Raw genomic sequence first — 21025 nt, 5'->3', positions numbered from 1 at the left:
AGCAACAGCAGTCGCTGAAGCGACGTAATAACTATGGAAACTTGTCATAAAAAGTGTCGCTCACCTTTTTTTCTCTATTTTTACGATTTTGAACACTAGTAAATTCATCATAACTTTTGTTTTACCGAACGAAAATTGCAAACAAATTTTCATAATAGAGCTGAGAATGTTATCTATAAACTGTAATAATTGTTTGAAATTTGGTCGAAAAATGAGTGAGCGGTGAAGCTTTAAAACAATTCTAAATGACTAAAACTGCCACTTAACCATATATTCAAACACGGTAGTGTTTGAATGATTAAATGAGGAAATATATCGCTTAATTTCTATATACGAATAATAGTAATGATTCTATATAGGAATAATAGTAATGATTCTATATGCTAATGTTACTACTACCACTATTACTACAAATAACAACCTCTACTATTATATAAAAGTCACTTTGTGTGTATGAGTTCCTTTCTCATAGGTTCCGAAACGGCTGAGCCAATCTTTTGTAAATTGCACACAAAGGTAATTTATATTTCTGGCAGTGTTCTGAAATATGTTTTGTAGACAAATTCATTCGATAAGTATCGAAGAACGAAAAACTCCGATCTTGAAAATAATCTTTCTTCTCTTGTAGATAAAATAATTTTTACAGGGGAATATTTTACGTTACTCGGGTGTAATCTTGGCCGGTGTAACGTAAAATATTCCGCTATAGAAATTATTTTTATCTATAAGAGAAGAAAGACTATTTTTAAAATCGCCAAGCTCAAATATCATATATTGTAAACAAACACAGACAGAATTTGATAAACGACATTATCATTATTATTGTTTTATTTATTTATTTTAATTTTTTTTAATTTGTGTGTGTGTGTGTGTGTGTTTGTGTGTGTGTGTGTGTGTGTGTGTGTGTGTGTGTGTGTGTGTGTGTGTGTGTGTGTGTGTGTGTGAAATGGTCCACCGGGCAAATTATTCCTCGTAATATATAATAATCAATCGAAGATTGATTCAATGATAATACATATGCAATCTGCATATATTAAAATCTCATGTTTAAGTGAATAATACAACCGGGCAACGCCGGGTGTCCAGCTATAGAAGTAAAGATACTTAAAATTTTTGGTTTTGCCAGAAAAAGGTCTTCAAAAATATGTCATAGTGTATAAATGTTTTAATGAAATGAATGCAGACTAAACAATATATAATCGTAATATTCAGTCACAAGTGGCGTTTTTCACGGGCCAAAACACGTTGTAGCAGTTTCAGTCACAAAAGAAACCAAGACAAAGAATAAGAAATAACTCCGACTCGCTTGTTCTTTGTAGCAACGACATTTATTTCCTCATTGCTACAGCCGTGACGTCACCCACATGATCTCGAATATTATCCACGTCTCTCACGAGATCTCGAACGTTATCTTGTCTCTCACGAGATCTCTTTATCTTTTTCTTTTTATAGTCCTTTTTCTCCATCGGTGACGTAACTTCGTATATATTTACATACACCCATACACGCATCCGTACTATGTTACACGTAGGTATGTGATCCAAACAGCTATGACGGTCGAAAATTATCACAGAAAAGGGTTAAGGAGAGCTGCGTTAGAGCTATGATCGGAAATTGCAGCAGAAGGGAGGGGGCTAATGAGAGCTGAATTAGCGCTTTTTATTTAGGTGACAATCCCGGGGTAATACCAGATAACCTTGCTTCTTGTAAATGAAAAAAAGAAATTCGGGAGCATTAAACAATGTTGCCGTGAAAATTATTATTTTGAGTAACTAGCCATGTTTAGTCTAGAAGTGACCTTAAAGTTCAGAGTTCAAGGGCGAGGCTGGCCGGTTTGTGAGAAACAATTTGATGGAAATATTTGTAACTAACAGAAAATCCCCTAGTTGATGTGCATGGGTATGTGGCTAATTATCCAATCAAGGCGAATCAGAGTGTGACGTAGCGAACAAAGGTTAGTTGGACGGGAAATCTCATCTTAGCCAGACTTTACCTCAAACCTTTCTTTATAAGGTAATGCTGATCAAGGAAAAATCAGTTTCGGAATTTTTTCTTTTTTTTTTTTTTTTTCTTTTTTTTAGTTTTGAGTCAGAAGTTGGCAGTTTTAAAGTGAGAGTTCGCGTTGGCGTCCACCGCTCCGCCTCCGTGCAAAACTCCCGTTCACTGACTGACTGACCGACACGCAAGGATAATCGGCTGTTAAAAACAAGAAAAAGGCCTCGTTTGAATAACTATTTGAGAAACTGTCAGAAAAATAAAATAAAATCGATATTTTTATTTCATTTTTTCCTGCTGATAACTGGGCGTATTTTTTTTTTTTTTTTTTTTTTTTTTTGTCCTCAGATTTATGAATAATTTATCCTTATAACGAAAACAAAAAACCAGCGTCCGCGTCGATAATTCATCGTTTGTTAACTTGTGAATTAAATACAGAGTACAAAAAAGACTTGGTAACTAAGTGGGAGATGCCCTTTACTCTTCCCTGTAACCTTTTTCCCACAGAAGGGACGTTGCGAGCCTGTCTTTGTTTTATCGTTATTTCCACGGCAAGTGCTCGTCTGAGCTCCTATCTCTGGTCCCCCTCGCCAAGCTTTCTCGAAAAACACCCGTCTAGATGAAACTACTGTTAGTAACTTTCCCCCACTCTTTTTTTTTTTTTTTTACACAGTGATCACCACTTATCAAGGCCGGAAGCCACTCAGGGATAAGGGTTATTGCAAGTAAATTAATTTAGTGAGGAGATTTGCTGAAGTGTTTACTTAAGGGGGCGGTTCATTAGGCATTTGTTAACATTGGACTTGACCACATCCAAGTTGTAGTCTGGAGGGAAGCAGGCAGACGGAACAGAGTTCCACAGACGTGCAGTTCTAGGAAAGAAGCTTTGTTCATGGAATCCGCGTTTTGATTTAGGCATAGATAAAGAGTGGGGGAAATTTTTCACAGTGGATTCGGCTAGACGGGTGTTTTTCGTGAAAGATTGGCGAGGGGAGACCAGAGACTGGAGTTCAGACGAGCACCTGCCATGGAAATAACGATAAAACAAGGACAGGCTCGCAACGTCTCTTCTGTGGGAGAGAGGTTGCAGGGTAGAGAAAAGGGCATCCCTCACTAAGCCACGAAGTCTACTTTGTACTCTGTCAAGGCAGGATAGGCTGTTTGTTGCAGCTCCATCCTTGGACGTACTTGGCTTTTATATAGATAGAGAATTGCATCAGTAGTGAGATATCTTCTGGAGCGGTAGAAGGATCCCACCATCTTTCCAGCGACCTTGGCAACAGACTTGATGTACGTGTTCCATTTCAGATCAGGAGTAAAGGTCAAACCCAGAAGCTTGTCAAAACACGGAGCCTCACCCAGACGAGAGCCATCCATCACAATTGATGCCAGCTGGGGATCAGAGCGTTGATGATGTTGTAAGGATAGGACTCTATATCTGTGCCTACATCAAAACGTAGATTCCATGAACAAAGCTTCTTTCTTAGAACTGCACGCCTGTGGAACTCGTTTCTGTTTGCCTGCTTCCCAGCTGACTACAACTTGGTTGTCTTCAAGTGCAACATAAATAAATTCTTGGGAGACCGCCCTCTTAAGTTATAGGTATTCAGGAGAGAAAAGTTAACTAATTAAGAATGCTCAATGAAAAAAAGAGCAAGATATTTTTTTATATAAACAAATTTACACGTCAATATACATTATTATTATTATTATTATTATTATTATTATTATTATTATTATTATTATTATTGTGTTATTTATAGTGTTATTTTAGTATATACAAGTGTATTATATACTGTACTGCATTTTGTTACTAATTTATAATACCTTCTTCCGGGGTTCTACTGTACCTACAGACACTAGGGTTTCATCCTTTCAGGAATCATCGATGCCGGGTGTCATAATTACCGCCGGTCGGGAGATTCAACCCCGGCAACGAAGCCATCTATGACTCAATTAGCAAGAAACAAATCCACACGGCCAACGTAAACCGCAAAAAATACAGTTAAAATTTAAACATTTATTTTTTGAATGTCAAGACGGTAATAGTGATCTAATGATTATGACATCATGATTTATATATATATATATATATATATATATATGTGTGTATATATATATGTAGAACTATACTTTCTTATAATGTATAACAATCCTTATTTAAGAATCTCAATGTAATTACAGAGCAATGTTTGAAAAAAAAAATTCAAAATGACGCAATGGAAACATATTCTAAGTATTTGCAGCTTCTCTCCTAATTTTCGGATTTTGATCATGCCAAATCACACTTTATTTCCTTTTGACGGATTGGTTGTTGCTATTTTTTCTGGTGAGTTAAGGGCATAATAAATTCACTGATTGATATAATAATTAAGTGATTGATTTTGTTCTAGGAAACAAATACTGTTAAGAATTGTAAATGTCAACTGAATTAAAGGAATAAATTAAAAGATAGTAAACATGTATTTTGGGATATAGATTTTTGTCATTTATTCACTATATATATATATATATATATGTGTGTGTGTGTGTGTGTGTGTGTGTGTGTGTGTGTGTGTGTGTGTGTGTGTGTGTGATGCGAATAATAGAAAAAGTAGTTCAACGAAATAGATAGCAAAGGAGCAAATTAACTTATGTGTTTATCAACGTTTCGTCTTTATTGTTCTATTTCAGAAACAAAAAATCGTTAGAATCTTTTTAAAAAGGGTATAGCGTTGTGAAACAGCGTAAGATTTTTTATAACGTCATATAGCCATTTATATATTTAAAAAGATATGATGCAATTCATATTCTGTCTGGAACAAATATGTTCGTTATATTTCAAATATGCATGTGTAACTGAAATGAAAGGAGTGTATTTTTTTATGTAATTTATTGACTGAAAATAAACCGCGACGGAGACTTTAATAAAAAAAAAACTCCTATTAAAAGAACATAATTTAATTTTAAACACAGGTTAGCCTTCTCACATTATGGGAAACACCACCTATAATAATAATTAATAATATAATAATTAATACACATAATAATTAATACACATAATAATACATATAATATTTAATACATATATTTAATACATATAATATTTAATACATATATTTAATACATATAATATTTAATACATATATTTAATACATATAATATTTAATACATATATTTAATACATATAATATTTAATACATATAATATTTAATACATGTAATATTTAATACATATAATATTTAATACATATATTTAATACATATATATTTAATACATATAATATTTAATGCATATAATATTTAATACATATATATTTAATACATATAATATTTAATGCATATAATATTTAATACATATAATATTTAATACATATAATATTTAATACATTTATTTAATACATATATATTTAATACATATAATATTTAATACATATAATATTTAATACACATATATTTAATACATATAATATTTAATACATATAATCAGTCAATAAATTACGTAACAAAAATACGCTCATTTTATTTCAGTTACGCGTCTATATTTGAATTATATAGATACATTTGTTCTAAAAAGAATATTAATTGCATCATATCTTTTTAATTGAAATCTGATCGCAGATTCGAGAAATAAATAGAAACTATACGTATGTTTGTCAGAGTCATTTCCGTAGCGTGAAAGATATCCAGCCATGTTAAAACGATTTAGTTTATATAATGATTTAGGACACCTACACAACCACATGTAAATACTTTTTCTGGCAATTTGCCTTCGTTGTCAATATGGCGCTTATCTAACGGCGGCGTATTCTCCTCTGCGGTTAACCTTTTACGGATAACCATTGGAGGTTGTTTTAAATTAATAAAACTATGTTTTATTTCTAAAGAACTGTGTTTCCGTGTCAGTCAGAAAATGTTTCTTCCGGCCATGTGTGTGATCGTATCAGATGCGTTTTATTTATGCCAGTTGATATTTCCAGTACACCAGACACGATATTCAGCATATATATATATATATATATATATATATATATATATATATATATATATATATATATATATATATATATATAGGATAACTGGCTCGTTCTTTATGAACCGATGGAAACAATATAACGATTTCGCTAAAGCGGTTTTACACTTGTTTATTTTACATTGCAAGACGTTGGGTGCGATTATTATCGCTCCAGGCAATTTGATCTAAGGGGCTAACAAGAACAAAATATGATTATTGCAAAGACAGGAGATGCCTATTGCCTTTAACCTTGAAAAGGTCAGGGTAGATAGGGGAAAGAGTGAGCAGGAAGAGAGTTTCACAAACCTGCTGCTATTGGAAAGAAAGTACTGGATTAGAAAGCTGTATTCAAAGTAGCGAATTGATGGCGACCACTAGACCAACGATTCCGACAAGCATGGATAAAAGAAGATTTTATATAAGACCATTCTGAAGAACACATGTAATTATAGTATTTATAGAAGAGACGGAGACTAGCAACATCACGTCTGTAAAGGAGAGGTTGCTGAGAAGAAGATAGCATACGGTTAATTAACTTTTCTCCACCTGATCAAGAACTCTCAAATGTGACAGACATTCATCAGTAGGGATATGACAACAGCATATTCTTTGCATTGTTTAGACTCCGAGTTTATATCTGACAAAGACAACTAATCAACTGAGGATCACAATACGCTATATAAAACATATAAGATATCAATTGATATATACCTGAGAATGAAAACAAGGAAAAGAATATGCTGTTGTCGTAGCCCTATTCATCAGTTCAAATTTGACAACAGTACTCCATGTATCGAGTAATCATATATTTCTAGGGAGAGGGGAAAGAAAAAAAGTTTTAGAGATATAGAGAGGATAGATTTTACAAGAAGCAGAAAGAGCAGTGGATTAATATATGGATTCCAAGAAAGATTTGAAGAGAAAAAAAAAACAAGAAATTTCAGAGTCGATTTCTTTTTTTTTTTTTTTACACAGTGATCACCACTTATCAAGGCCCGGAAGCGACTCAGGGATAAGGGTTACTGCAAGTACAGTACGTTAGTGTGGAAATTTGATGAAGTGTTTACTTAAGGGGGCGGTTCATTAGGAATTTGTTAACGTTGGACTTGAACACATCCAAGTTGTAGTCCGGTGGGAAGCAGGCAGACGGAACAGAGTTCCACAGGCGTGCAGTTCTAAGAAAGAAGCTTTGTTCATGGAATCTGCGTTTTGATTTAGGCACAGATAAAGAGTGGGGGAAACTTTTGACAGTGGATTCAGCTAGACGGGTGTTTTTCGTGAAAGATTGGCGAGGGGGGACCAGAGATTGGAGTTCAGACGAGCACCTGCCATGGAAATAACGATAAAACAAGGATAGGCTCGCAATGTCTCTTCTGTGGGAGAGAGGTTGCAGGGTAGAGAAAAGGGCATCCCCCACTAAGCCACGAAGTCTATTTTGTACTCTGTCAAGGCAGGATAGGCTGTTTTTAGCAGCTCCTGCCCAGATATGGCAACAGTATTCCATCCTTCTTCCATCTTCGCAATGAAAACTCAAATCCTCAATTATCTCCACAATTTAAATATGGCGTTTGGTTTCTGTTAACTTGTATGCGTTTCATATATTTTAGGTCAGGAATTGTTACGTTTCCAACCCGTTTCCCTGACCAGGAAGAACAATACGCATCACTTCTAGATCTGTTTTTGACCACAGTTCCCGAGGATTGTATAACGAATGCTGACAGCCCACTTGGGAACGGTGATCATGCAGTGATAATAGTTGAAATCGCCCTAAACTCTAGAGCCAAAACTGGAGAGCCAGTGCTCAAAACAAGAGATGCCCCATGGGGAAATATTTTTTCTCTTCCTGCTGAACAGTGCGCAAACGAGACTACCGAATGGTTCAAAACTGCAATCAAAGCGCATGTTCCCATGCGGAAATTTTATAGCAAGCCCAACTCTCCCCAATGGTTTACTTCGACTTGCGCTACTGCCATTGCTCAAAGGCAGCATGCATACCGCAGATTTAACCGACATAAGTCCAGTTCAAACAGACAGAAGTACATAGAAGCTAGAAGTAACGTTAAAAAAGAAATAGCGACAGCTAAGAGAGAATTTACGGAAACCACTAAAAAACGCATCGAAGCCCAAAAACTAGGAACTCGTGACTTCTGGAAAATCTACAACAGTGTAGTAAATAATGGGAAATCAACAATTCCCCACTAACCAACAATCACGAGGTTGTTTCCTCAGCAAACGAGAAGGCTAACATGCTTGCCAATCGGTTTGCCTCAAACTACACACTGGACCCTTCCAACCACCACTACCTGACTTTCCTTTGAGGACAGATGCCACGCTAGACAATCTAAAAATCACCCCTTCGGGTGCATGCTATCATAAAAAACCTTGGCACTTCAAAAGCATGTGGACCTGATTTCATCCCAGCTGTGCTATTAAAAAAGTGCTCAGCCGAAGTAGCTCCAGTTCTCTCCAAACTTTACAACAAATGCCTTAATGAATCTTGCTTTCCGGGCTGTTGGAAAACTGCTTCTGTGGTACCAGTATCTAAATCCAGATGCTAAACTTCTGACTAACCAACAATATGGATTTAGACAAGCCCGTTCCACAGCAGACATCCTAACTGTAATTTCTGAACGTATATACCATTCACTGGACAAAGCGGAGGAGGGCAGAACGGTAGCTCTAGATATATCTAAGGCTTTTGACAGAGTATGGCATGAGGAAAATTAGATCATACGGTATCACTCGTAGAATACTTAAGATAATTAAATCCTTCTTAGATAAGAGAAAAATCCAGGTTTTCCTCGACGGTCGTACATCGAAACAATATTATATAAATGCGGGAGTGCCCCAAGGGTCTATCCTGGGACCTCTACTGTTCCTGATATTCATATATGACCTCCCCGAAAAATTGCCTCTGAGATGGGTATATATGCTGATGACACCACACTCTATAACAGGCAAGACAGGAAAACAAATGAACACATATCTAAAGAAATGACAGAAACACTAGAGGATGACCTCCAATCAGTAGTGGAATGGGGACAAAAATGGGTGGTCACGTTCATTGCCCCCAAGACTAAACTAGTTTCATTCAATAATTACAAGAAACCTTCTCTACCACCTATAGCAATGGCCAACGACTCTTTATCTGAGAGTACATCTTTCAAACTCCTTGGCCTAACGTTCACAGGAAACATGAGTTGGAACAATTACATTGAAGGCATTGCTGGAGCCGCTGCAAGGAAGGTGGGATCTCTCTACCGTGCTAGAAAACTACTAACACCCGAAAGTATCCTGTACATCTATAAAGCCACCATTCGCCCATGTATGGAGTATTGCTGTCATATTTGGGCCGATGCATCTGCTACTAGTCTCTCACTCCTAGACAAGGTTCAAAAGAGAGTCGCCAATCTAATAGGTCCTGAACTATCATCCAAACTTCAGTCTCTGTCCCATCGAAGCAATATAGCGTCCCTCTGCCTATTCTACAAGTACTTTCAGACGAGCTACAAGCACTTGTACCCCCTCTACGTAAATACCCCCGACAAATCCGACAAGCAGTAGAAATCCCTAGATGTAAGAGAGCCTTCTACTCCAGTAGTTTCTTCCCCAGAACCGCTAGACTTTGAAACTCCCTTCCAGGTTCCTGCTTCCCCAACTGTACTGACATGCAGAAGTTCAAGTGTAACGTGAACCGACATCTTGCTGCCCAACTCCCCACCTAGTACCCCTGTAGCCTGTGTCCCTAATAGTAGCCCCCTACATCAAAGTGGCAATGTGCCTTGTTTGGGGTGAAAATGTAATAAAAAAATGTATTTTTGCAAAAAAACAAAACAAACGTTTTCGTTATAATACCTTTACTTTATAAAAGCGTTTTTCTCTCTATTAAATCTTCTAAATTACAATCGTTTTTAAAACAATTATGTTTTCTTTTTTAGAACGTTGAATACAAGATAAAAAAAGAAGCCAATTCGCACAATTTTCTTAATTCAATCCAAGCTAGGCCGATATATATTCATCTGAATTTAAAAATAAAAAACTGGAAAAACTTTCTTGTCAACCTGATAATAGGTTGTATTTTCGATGAAAAGAATACAACACCGCAGAACATCAGCAACTTCATGCGGAATTATAGGCAACACATTCATCTCCCGAACTGCCAGGCAACACCGGGTTGTCAGAAATATTTATGAGGAAGGCAGCCGAGAACATTAGTAACTTGAGACGAACCTGTTTATCTGCGCCTAACCAGATTTTTTCCTCATATTTTTTTTCAATTTGTCTGTGTTTGACGTTAGCACATATTTCCTTCTCTTCCTTCCTTTTGAAAAAGATTTCATCTATTATCGTTCACGTATTGCAGCTACATTGGGTCATCTAGCCGCACAGAGCATTGCTGACATTTACAAGGACTGCTCATAAGTTTCGGCGAACATAATAACAGAATAACCAATCAAAAATGCCACAAATGAAATCGTTGATAAAATTTATGATTATTTCTGCAAGCGAACAATTTTTTAAAACTTTTTCAACAAGTCATATTGCCATTTGAGTGTAAGCGGTTGCTATTTGGAATCATGTTTAATAAGGAACTGTGGGGAATTAGGCAGCGAGATGTTGGAGGGAATTCCAAACTCTAGCAGTCCAAGGAAAGATATTATTAGAGTAGAAGACTTTCCAGCATCTAGGGATCTGAACAGGGAAGGGGTGGAATTTTGTTGTTAAACAATTTAGTATGTACGTCGAGAGGATACAGTGCATCATCTTCGTCGGAGCACATTCCATTAAAATATTAGTCAAACAAACACAGGAATGCAACATGGCGACGATGTGATAGAAGTTGGGGCTTTTAGGACAAATAAGCTTCAGCCTGACTTGCCCATCAAATTACAATCATAAATATACAACAGTCTTAGTTTTATCGCCGTTTAATGTAAAGAACATCTGAAAACGACGTACAAAATTGGCAATAACTTTGTTGCGTTGTGTAATGAATATAATTTATATAATCTGACAATCTGCTTGTCTCTATTCTCATAATCAACACAAAGGCGAATTTCAAAGTTTAAGTTTTATTTACAATTAAGCTTCTTGTTCAATGACAAAGAGAGAGAAAGAGATTCGTGGGTTGAGTTTAGTTATAATGACGCATTTGGTTCAGGAATGTTTTGAGGATTATTTTGATAAGTGTTATCTCCGAACTATCCCCATATGTATAACATGCCCATGTCCCATAGGATTTGGTATTCTCGTTTTCAAGTATTGTTGCCGGCTTATGTTTGTACGACTTGTCTGTGCGTTCGAGTTGCCATTTTTTGCATAATTCTAAGCGTACTGCCCTTCCCATTTGGTTGTGTCTTGTATTCCTTTTGGGCCAGTTTGCTGCATTCACTTACAATATGGTTTATTGTCTCGTCTCTTTGTTCACAGATTCTTCATTAGCTGTTTTCTTGTGTTTTGTCGATCTTTGCTTTGGCGTGATATTATTATTATTATTATTATTATTATTATTATTATTATTATTATTATTATTATTATTATTATTATTATTATTATAACTACCACCAATGTTATTATTATTTTACTATATTTATTATTATTTTTGTTTCAACGATTATTATGGCGGTGATAGCTATTAATAATATTATTATTTTTACCCTTCAATACAATTGTTTCTGTTCCTTAATATTTCTTGTACATATTGAAATCAATTGCGCCTTGTTTGTTGCCGGTTTAAATGAATGCTAATGCGTTACACATAAATATAAAAATACATTCTTTTTTCACAAACGATGAAAATAATTTACCAGAACTCTTTCGAACATTGTTGCAAGAGATGAACGCAGTGCAAAAAGGAAATTTCCATTATTTTTGTCTTATATTTTTATTTCGTTACTTTTTGTGATCAAAAGCGGAGGATCGCTTGAAATATAAAAAAAACATCGTTTTTATACTTATTAAACCCCTTAAAATATCGTCAATTGGGTATTTGATTTTAATAGAAAGCCAGGACGATATGTTTTTCTTTAAATAAATATTGTAAAAGATTAAGCAACCTTTCGGTTCGAACGAGTCATTTTTAAGCGATTTGTTTTCGTTTATCATATATATATATATATATATATATATATATATATATATATACGCCTATGGATTCGTTTTTTGTGTGTATTGATATTCATATTAAAACACTCTTTTCTATTTATTTAAAAAGAAAATACAATTTTCTTATATATGGTTCATGGAATTGAATTCACTAGCAAAAGATCTAGCTAATTTGCATATTCTTTTAAACATTCATTTTAATTAATTCCCTGTTAGTTTTTTTTTTCGGTTTTCTTATGGGATGATCATCTAGTTAACTATTACGTGTAATTATATTCATGCAGATATTCTACATGATTTATACTTGCATAATATTTGCGTAAAATCTTTACATTAAACAAAAAATTGTTTCCATACATATTTATGTATACGTATATATTTTTGTTTAATCTATTAGTCTATCTATCTATATATCTATAAAAGTTAAAGTGTCTGTGTGTGTGTGTCTGTGTGTGTGTATGTGTGTGTGTCTGTGTACATTTCCCTACGCAATAACTCTGTCAATTTTTAGTCTACAGACTCGACAATTGATATACAAGTTACTAAGGTTTGGGAAAATCGATGTGATGGGGGTTCGGCTAGTAATTTGGCGATTAAGGGGTCAAAGTTCAACGATTTGACCTTTGAGAACTCTACCAAACTACTCCGATAATTTTCCGTCTACACACTTGAAATTTTAGATATAGGTTCGTTAGACATGGATCTAACTTAATAACTTGAGTTGAGCCCAAAACAATAAATTTTAAGGGGCCATAATAGGGGTCAAATAAAAAAAAATGACCGTTTTTTTTTGTTTTTTTTTTTGCTCAGCATACACCTCCAAACACCCGGGCAACGCCGGGCACCCATGCTAGTCTATATATCTATAAAAGTGAACGTGTCTGTGTGTGTGTCTGTCTGTTTGTCTGTGTGTGTGTCTGTGTACATTTCCCTACGCAATAACTCTGTCAATATTTAGTCTACAGACTCGAAATTCGATATACAGGTTACTGAAATTTGGGAAAATCGATGTGATCGGTTTTTGGCCAGAAATTTGGCGACTAAGGAGTCAAAGTTCAACGATTTGACCTTTGAGAACTCTACCAAACTCCTCCAACAATTTTGAGTCTACGCACTTGAAATTTTAGATATAGGTTCCTTGGACATGGATCTAACTTAATAACTTGAGTTGAGCCCAAAACAATAAATTTTAAGAGGTCATATGAGGGGTTAAAGTTTTTAAAAAATTGACCTCTGCGGTCTCTTCCAAATTACTCAGACAATTTCTGGTCTAAATATTTGAAATTTTGCATAAAGGGTATTCAGAGATAGGGCAAGCTTTTTCATCAGTTTGGGTCGAAAATTTTTAGTTACCAATATATAAATGCATGTATGCATGTATGTTTGCATGTCTGCCTTAAACTTTCAATAGAGGCGATGGATTTTACCAAGATCAGTATCGTTTTAAAGTTCGACCTTTCATATGACAAATATCGAAAAATTGACTAAAAACATTAATATCTTCCCCTTCAACTAGGCACTTTTCTACAGGGGGGGTCACTTTTTTCGCCGATATTTTTTAAAGTTATCCTCTCCTTTAGATTGTCTAGCCTTAATTTTTTAAAATGTCGCTTCCGGTTTGGCGGTGGTCGTAACAGCATAAACGTTAGGTTTTACCCCGTTCTTGTCCTCCTTTGCGGTACGGGTTCGAGCCTGCCTTCTTACTACCATTTTTTTTTGCGCAACATACACATCCAAACACCCGGGCAACGCCATGCTGAAATGCTAGTATATATATATATATATATATATATATATATATATATATATATATATATATGAATAAAAATAAAATAAAAATACCAGCGATGGTTGGCGTTATGTTGTTTTGAATAAAGAAAAACCGAATGAATTTATAAATTGATCAACGTTTCGTCCCTATTGCAGAGGACATCTTTAGGATATTAAAAGGAAAAATGCAGAAGAAGAAAACGATCATAGGCCATACGTAAGTGAAAAGGAAACAGTGTTAGAATCCTACCCATATCGAGAAGGAAACTATGTGTGTGTATGGGAAGGTTGGATTGCTTAACGTTTATATATACACTTTTAAAAATACGTTATTTAAATAAATATGTACACTTTTTTCTCTCTCTAATCTTATTCATTTTGTTTAAATTATTTAAGGATTAAGTATAAACGGTTAACCAGGATCTGTCTTTATATTTTGTTCTTTGATTATTATTTTCCCTATACTAGGGGCTAGATGGTAAAACCCCTTTCTTTGCGTAATAGTACCAGTGTTCAATATTACTGCTGACTCTAAAAGTTTTCTTTTAGCTCTATCACGTATTTTATAATTTTCGCATGATCTAAATTAAATGAATGATCGTGTTCCGCACAATGGCAAAAGAGTGCATTTAGGGCGTTACCATTCCTTATATCTCTTCTGTGTTCGTAAAGTCTTAGTTTCAATTTACGCTGTGTCTCACCTATGTATGCTTGTTGGCAATCGTTACATGGGATGGAATATATACCCGCGTTGGATGTGAGGGTTTTGGGAGAGTGCTTGGTAGTTTTTAATGTCTGTTTTATTGTTGTGGAAGTTCTTTGTATCAAATGAAAACCAAGTCTATTAAGAGTGTCGTAGATTTTTGTATTTTTAGTGTGAGAGGGAATGAAAAGATGTCTGTTTAATAGGGATGTATTTGTTTAATTTTCTATCTGTTTGTATTATAGTGTATTTTCGTAGCTTTTTTCTTTGCGTAAGAAATGAAATTGGACGGGTACTGTAATTTTTTTTTAAACATTCGTAATGTGTTGAATTGCATCATTAAGATATTGAGGGCTGCATATTCTAAAGCACGCAAGAAAAAAACCAATGATCATGCCAGTCTTTATTTTATCATTGTGGTGCGAGTTGTAGTGAATATAATCGTTTTTTGATCATTTTATAAATTCATTCGGTTTTTCCTTTTTCAAAACAACATATATATATATATATATATATATATATATATATATATATATATATATTGCGGGATTGAGGGGACTCCCGTAAGCCGTGGTGAAGGCAACCCCTCTAGGAGAAGAAAATCTCTTAGTTAAAAAACATACAGCGGGAGACCAGTACCCGCATTAAGCTGGTCTGCAGTTTGACTTGTTGCTGGCTATCTTGCTCTTGCTTGTTGCTGGATGTCAACATTTTGAACCTAGAGAGAGATTTAGCTGTCGTACAAAGCTAAAACTCTGTAACACCATCAGGTACAGATACTCCCTCAGGCTATAAGAAAAAAAAAGGGTCCTATTGCGATGGAAAAGTTGTGACGCGTGTAGGTCTGAAATGCTGGAAGCATGTAGTAATTGATCTGCCATTATTATATGTATCTATGTGTATATATATATATATATATATATACATATATATATATATATATATGTGTGTGTGTGTGTATAGGTGTATGTATGTTTATGTACATGTGTATGTGTGTATATCTATGTTTATATGTATGTATATGTGTGTTTGTGTGTATGTGTGCATGCATGTATATGGGCGTGTGTATGTGTATTTATGCATGTGTGTATGTATGCATATATATGTGTGTATGTGTGGGCATGTATGTATGTGTGTATGAGTGCATATTTACGTACATGTATGTATATGTAGGTAAGTGTGTGTGTATATATGTATGTGCGTATGTGTACGTATGGATGTATGTATGTATATGTGTGTATGTATTTGTAGGTGTGTATGTATGTATATCTGTATGCATGAGTGCATATTTACGTACGTGTATGTATATGTAGGTAAGTGTGTGTGTGTATGTGTACGTATGGATGTATGAATGTATATCTGCATGTATGCATGTGTGTCTGTATACATATGTATGTGTATTCATGGTGTATGTACATATATGTGTATGTTTACAGATATGTGTGTATCTGTATATATGTATATTTGCGTTTAAATACATACATATATATATATATATATATATATATATATATATATATCGGTGTGTATGCATGCCAATGACCGTCTTGTGTATGTTTATGTATAAGTATGTCTATGTATGCATATATGTAATGTGTATGTATGTATGAATGCATATATGTAGGTTATTTGTATGTGTGTATGTGCATATGTGTATGCAAGTGTGCATATATATATATATATATATGTATATATACCAGTGACCGTCTTCAGTGTCATGTCTGCTTGTGCGTGTGAATTTCCCCCCCCCCCGGCAGGACTAAAGTTAAGGTTATCTTCGGGCTCATGGACTTTCAGTACCTGAGGGAGTGGCACTCGTCTGACAAGACGTTGCAATCATATATATATATATATATATATATATATATATATATATATATATATATATATTGGTAGGTAATACCAAGCATGTGTACTCGTTCTCACAGCCTTAATCGACATATAACAATTTTAAACGTATATTTTAATTTATAAAATGAAGTAAGACGTCTTTGCTGCTTATAGGAGTTTGGAAGATACTGAATTGACCATGGCATAAAAACAATGCTTTTTGTGTTCGCACGAGTTGTTTTATTTAACTAACGAGATAAGATTAATTAATATTTTCTTAATTGGTTCATTATTATAATCTAATTAACAGCTCAGAAAGTCGTTGACTGTTCGTACTAAATTAGTTGAAGTATTTTGCTGAGTAAAATTTCCAAGAGTATCCTCAATTAAACAGTAATTGTTTGTTTGGATATTTGTCGCATCCTTATAGGAAGTTCGTTTCAAAAGTAAAGACTCCTGTTTCATAACTAAAAATGTTGAAGATCTACGAAGACGGGAGTGATATAATTAAAACGAGCTTTTGTGCTCCAGCGTTTGTTTTTCGACGTAGTCGCCACTATTCATGCATTCTTCATCCACTTTTGCCAGGAATTCAATGCCATATTTCAGCTTCTGACTCACGTTCATGACAGGTGTTGCTTTCTTACAACTTCACACCGTCAATATCTGCAACAGAGAAGTTAAACGTTCAGACCATGAATGCATGAGTTCAGTCATCATAACAAGGCAATTTTCAATCCCTTCTACTCCATTCGGACGAAATAAAATTGAATTCTTACCTCTTACCAGCCAAATTTCTGTCCGAAAACGGATTACAAAGATTTTCCCAAATCTCAGTACTCTATATATCTAATTTTGAGTCTGTAGACTTAAAATTGGCAGAGTTATTGTGTATAATCAAACAGACAGACACAAATACACAGACACACAGACACACATACAAACAGACACTTTCACTTTTATAGATATATAGATAGATATATCTATTTATTTATTTACTTACTTATACATATATACACATATAAATATATATATCTATTTATTTACTTATGCATATATACATATATATATATATATATATATATATATACATACACATATATATAAATATATATATATATAAATGTTTATATATTTAATTTATTTATTTACTTATTTACTTATACATATATACACACATATATATATCGATATATATATATATATATATATATATATATATATATATATATATATATATATATATATATATATATATATATATAGTACCATCTCCGTCCTTGTAGCTATTCAAATTTTCTTTTTTTTTTTTACTTTTGGAACTTATTTTGTATTCCTTATATATTTTATATTATTTATTTCAAATAAAACCACCGTATATTAATGTAAGTATATTTATTTTTAAAATAAATAGTTCATTTCTTTACGTTCTTTAGTTTTTAAAAAAAACTCTATGTGCGCGTGTGAAATTCATTTCCATTTCAAAACAATTCTTTTTTATGGTTGTCAAAAATGTATTTATATTTATATACATCGATAAACGAGACTATTCTTTTATAATTCTAAGATCATTCAAATATATATATATATATATATATATATATATATATATATATATATATATATATATATATATATATATATATAGCTTAATGTAAAAGGAAAAGAGAAAGATCAATTCCACAAAGGAGACTTATCCGGATAATGCCAAGCTCAACAATAATTATTAGAGCTTATACAATAGGACAACAAGAGTATGAAATAAAGACATAAAACTATATATTGGTAGATATAGAATGGATCATTTATTGAATAATGGAATACAAGCAAAATTTGGGGGATAGAAGGGACTATTTATGCCAGGCATTTCGTAGCCTAATGCTTCTCATCAGAAGAGTAGAGAAGGTGCTAGGTAGCATGGGGGAGATGCGGCGTCTAGAGTAAGGTTCATTAGGGATGAAAAAGAATAAGAGGAATTATAGAATGTTGGGGGAAGCTTTAATGAATTCTAACTAAATAAGGAGAAGCTTATTATATATAGTATGATATATAAGAATATATATGGTCTTTAACATAGTATTAAGCTTAAGGGGTATATGTATTATGGTTTAATAGGGGTGTATTGTTGCAGCGTGGTAATTTATTTTAGCGGCACCGTGTAGATTATACAGCCAGACTTTGTGGACACCCTGTATATATATAGGGGTTACAGTAGTTCAGAAAGAACATCAGTACCGTCGGTTTCAAATCCAACGCAAATGAGATTAGTTTTTCGTTCTTTTATGATGTACTCTCTTTTAAATATATGATTTTTTTTTTTTTTACTATTTTATTTAATTTCGATAAATATTTTGTCTTTTCAGCTCCTGAGTTCATTCAACGCTTGTCCGGGGAAGACACAGTTGTCGAAGGATCGACGGTTCAGTTCGAATGTAGCTTCAAAGGATTCCCCAAACCGACAGTCACGTGGTTCAAGGACGATGTTTCCCTGGAATTTACAAATCGGATTTCGCTAGAATCTTTCGAAGAGGGTTCATTCGCCCTAGTGATCAAAGACGCCGTGCGAAGCGACGAGGCTACCTACCAGTGCCGAATAGAAAACAGTGAGGGATCATGTTCGAGTACTATATATCTCTCGGTTAAAGGTCAGTGTAACAAAACACACATTTGTACGCGTTTATTTACTAGTATAAATATTTGTACATATATGAGTACAATAGTCGGCGATGACCCAAAGGCTTCTTTACTAATAGCTATTACTGCGAGATGTAAGGGATGAAAGTGATTCTTTTCTTGTGATTACTTATTCCAATACAAACATTCACGAGAAATATGAACTGGAACAAATACATTGATGATATTGCAAAGACTGCTGCAATGAATGTGGGTTCGCTCTATCGTGCGAGAAGACTACTCACATCTGCGAGTATCCTGTACCTCTACAAGGCTACAATTCGCCCATGCATGGAGTTTTGTTGCCACATCTGGGCTGGTGCATCTGCCACTAATCTCTCCCTCTTGTATAATGTCCAAAAACAGCCTTCAAACTAAGAGGTCCAACTTTGTCAACTAAGCTCCAACCCCTGTCCCATCGCCACAATGTTAACTTTGTACCTGTTTTACAAATATTTTAATGTGCTCTGATGAACTCGTTGCACTTGTGCCCCCTTGACCTACATATCCTTGACAAATCCACTTAGCAACAAAATCACACCCCTTCACTTTTGAGGTCCCTAAATGCCAGAAAGTTTTCTACTCTAATAGTTTCTCCCCTCGAACAGCTAGACTTTGGAATTCCCTTTCTGCTTCTTATCTCCGTAACTATACTGATATGCAGACGTTTAAATGTAATCGAACCCTCATCTCCATGACATCAAGTGGAGTTTACGTTACTGAAGTATAAGTAAAATATTGAAACGACATTTTAATATGTGACCATTGAATCCAGATAAATAATAGTAATAGGTTGAAACGAAAGTTATTGCGAAATTTTTAATTTTGATTTCAAATGTTGTAATACATTTGCTTTATATATCATTTTATAGCGCGTTTTTGCTCTCTCTAATCTTTTAAATTCCAATCGTTTTAAAACAATTATGTTTTTTAGAACATGGAATACAAGATGGAAAAAAGCAAAGCAATTCTCTCATTTCAATTCAAGCTAGGCCAAGAAGCTACTGAAACAGCTCGCAACATCAAAGAGGCGTTTAGCTCAGGAACAAATACTGAACGCACAACACAATGATGGTTTAAGAAATGTAGTGGCGATGAGCGCAGTTGTCGGTCATCGGATGTTGACAACAATCAGTTAAGAGCCTTAGTCGAAGCCAATTCATGTACAACTGTTTGAGAACTTGATTCTTAATGAAACGTAGCGTATACGACGATTTTCAACCACTTGAGAGAGATTGGATGACAAAAAATATTGATAACTGAGTGCCTCACGAATTGAACGACAATCAAAAGAACCCCCGTTATGAAATGTCATCTTTCCTTCTTTTACGAAGCAAGAACGTCGCGTTTCTCGATCGGTTTGTGACTTGCGATGAAAAGTGGGTTCTTTATGACAACTGGCAACTCTCAGCTCAATGGTTATACGGCGATGAAGCTCCACGACTCTTTCTGAAGTAAGAGTTGCACCAAAAGAAGGTCATGCTGACTGTTTTGTGGTCTAAGACCAGTCTCATCCATTACAGTTTTTTCATGCAGGCAAACAATTACAGCAGAAAAGTACTGTCTACAAATGGATGAAATGCATCAGAAACTTCAACAACAACACCTAGCATTATATAACAGAAAAGTCTAAATTCTCCTCCACAATTCCCGACCACACGTTGCTAAACCGACCTTGCAGAAGTTGAACGAATTGGGCTACAAAACTCTGTCTCATCCGCCATACTCTCCAGACCTATTACCTAGCGACTATCATTATTTCAAGCTTCTCGACAACTTTTTGCGTGAGTAATGCTTCAAAAACGTAAGAGATATCAAAAATATATTCAACGACTTCATCGCAACCACAATGCAAGACCTTAAGGTTACTGGCATAAACAAACTTGTTTTGCATTGTCAGAAGTATGTTGATTCTGATGGTGCTTATTTCGATCGAGAAATTTTTGTTTGAGACGA

At 34.5% G+C, this 21025-nt stretch overlaps 1 protein-coding gene across 1 annotated transcript in view; it reads left to right on the top strand.

The window, feature by feature from the left end:
- LOC145243846 (uncharacterized) overlaps window positions 1–21025 on the top strand; it is a 339901-nt gene that overhangs the window by 187526 nt on the left and 131350 nt on the right. The window contains exon 2 of the mRNA XM_080106875.1: window positions 18760–19041. Coding sequence (XP_079963001.1) covers window positions 18760–19041 — 282 coding nt within the window. The remainder of the gene's footprint in view (window positions 1–18759; window positions 19042–21025) is intronic.

This window comes from Euprymna scolopes, chromosome 22, assembly GCF_053919585.1.
Source record: "Euprymna scolopes isolate OS-2025 chromosome 22, ASM5391958v1, whole genome shotgun sequence".
NCBI classification, from domain to species: Eukaryota; Metazoa; Mollusca; class Cephalopoda; order Sepiida; family Sepiolidae; genus Euprymna; species Euprymna scolopes.
The sequence above is the reverse complement of the archived record's forward strand: the minus strand, read 5'-3'. Positions and strand labels throughout refer to the sequence as shown.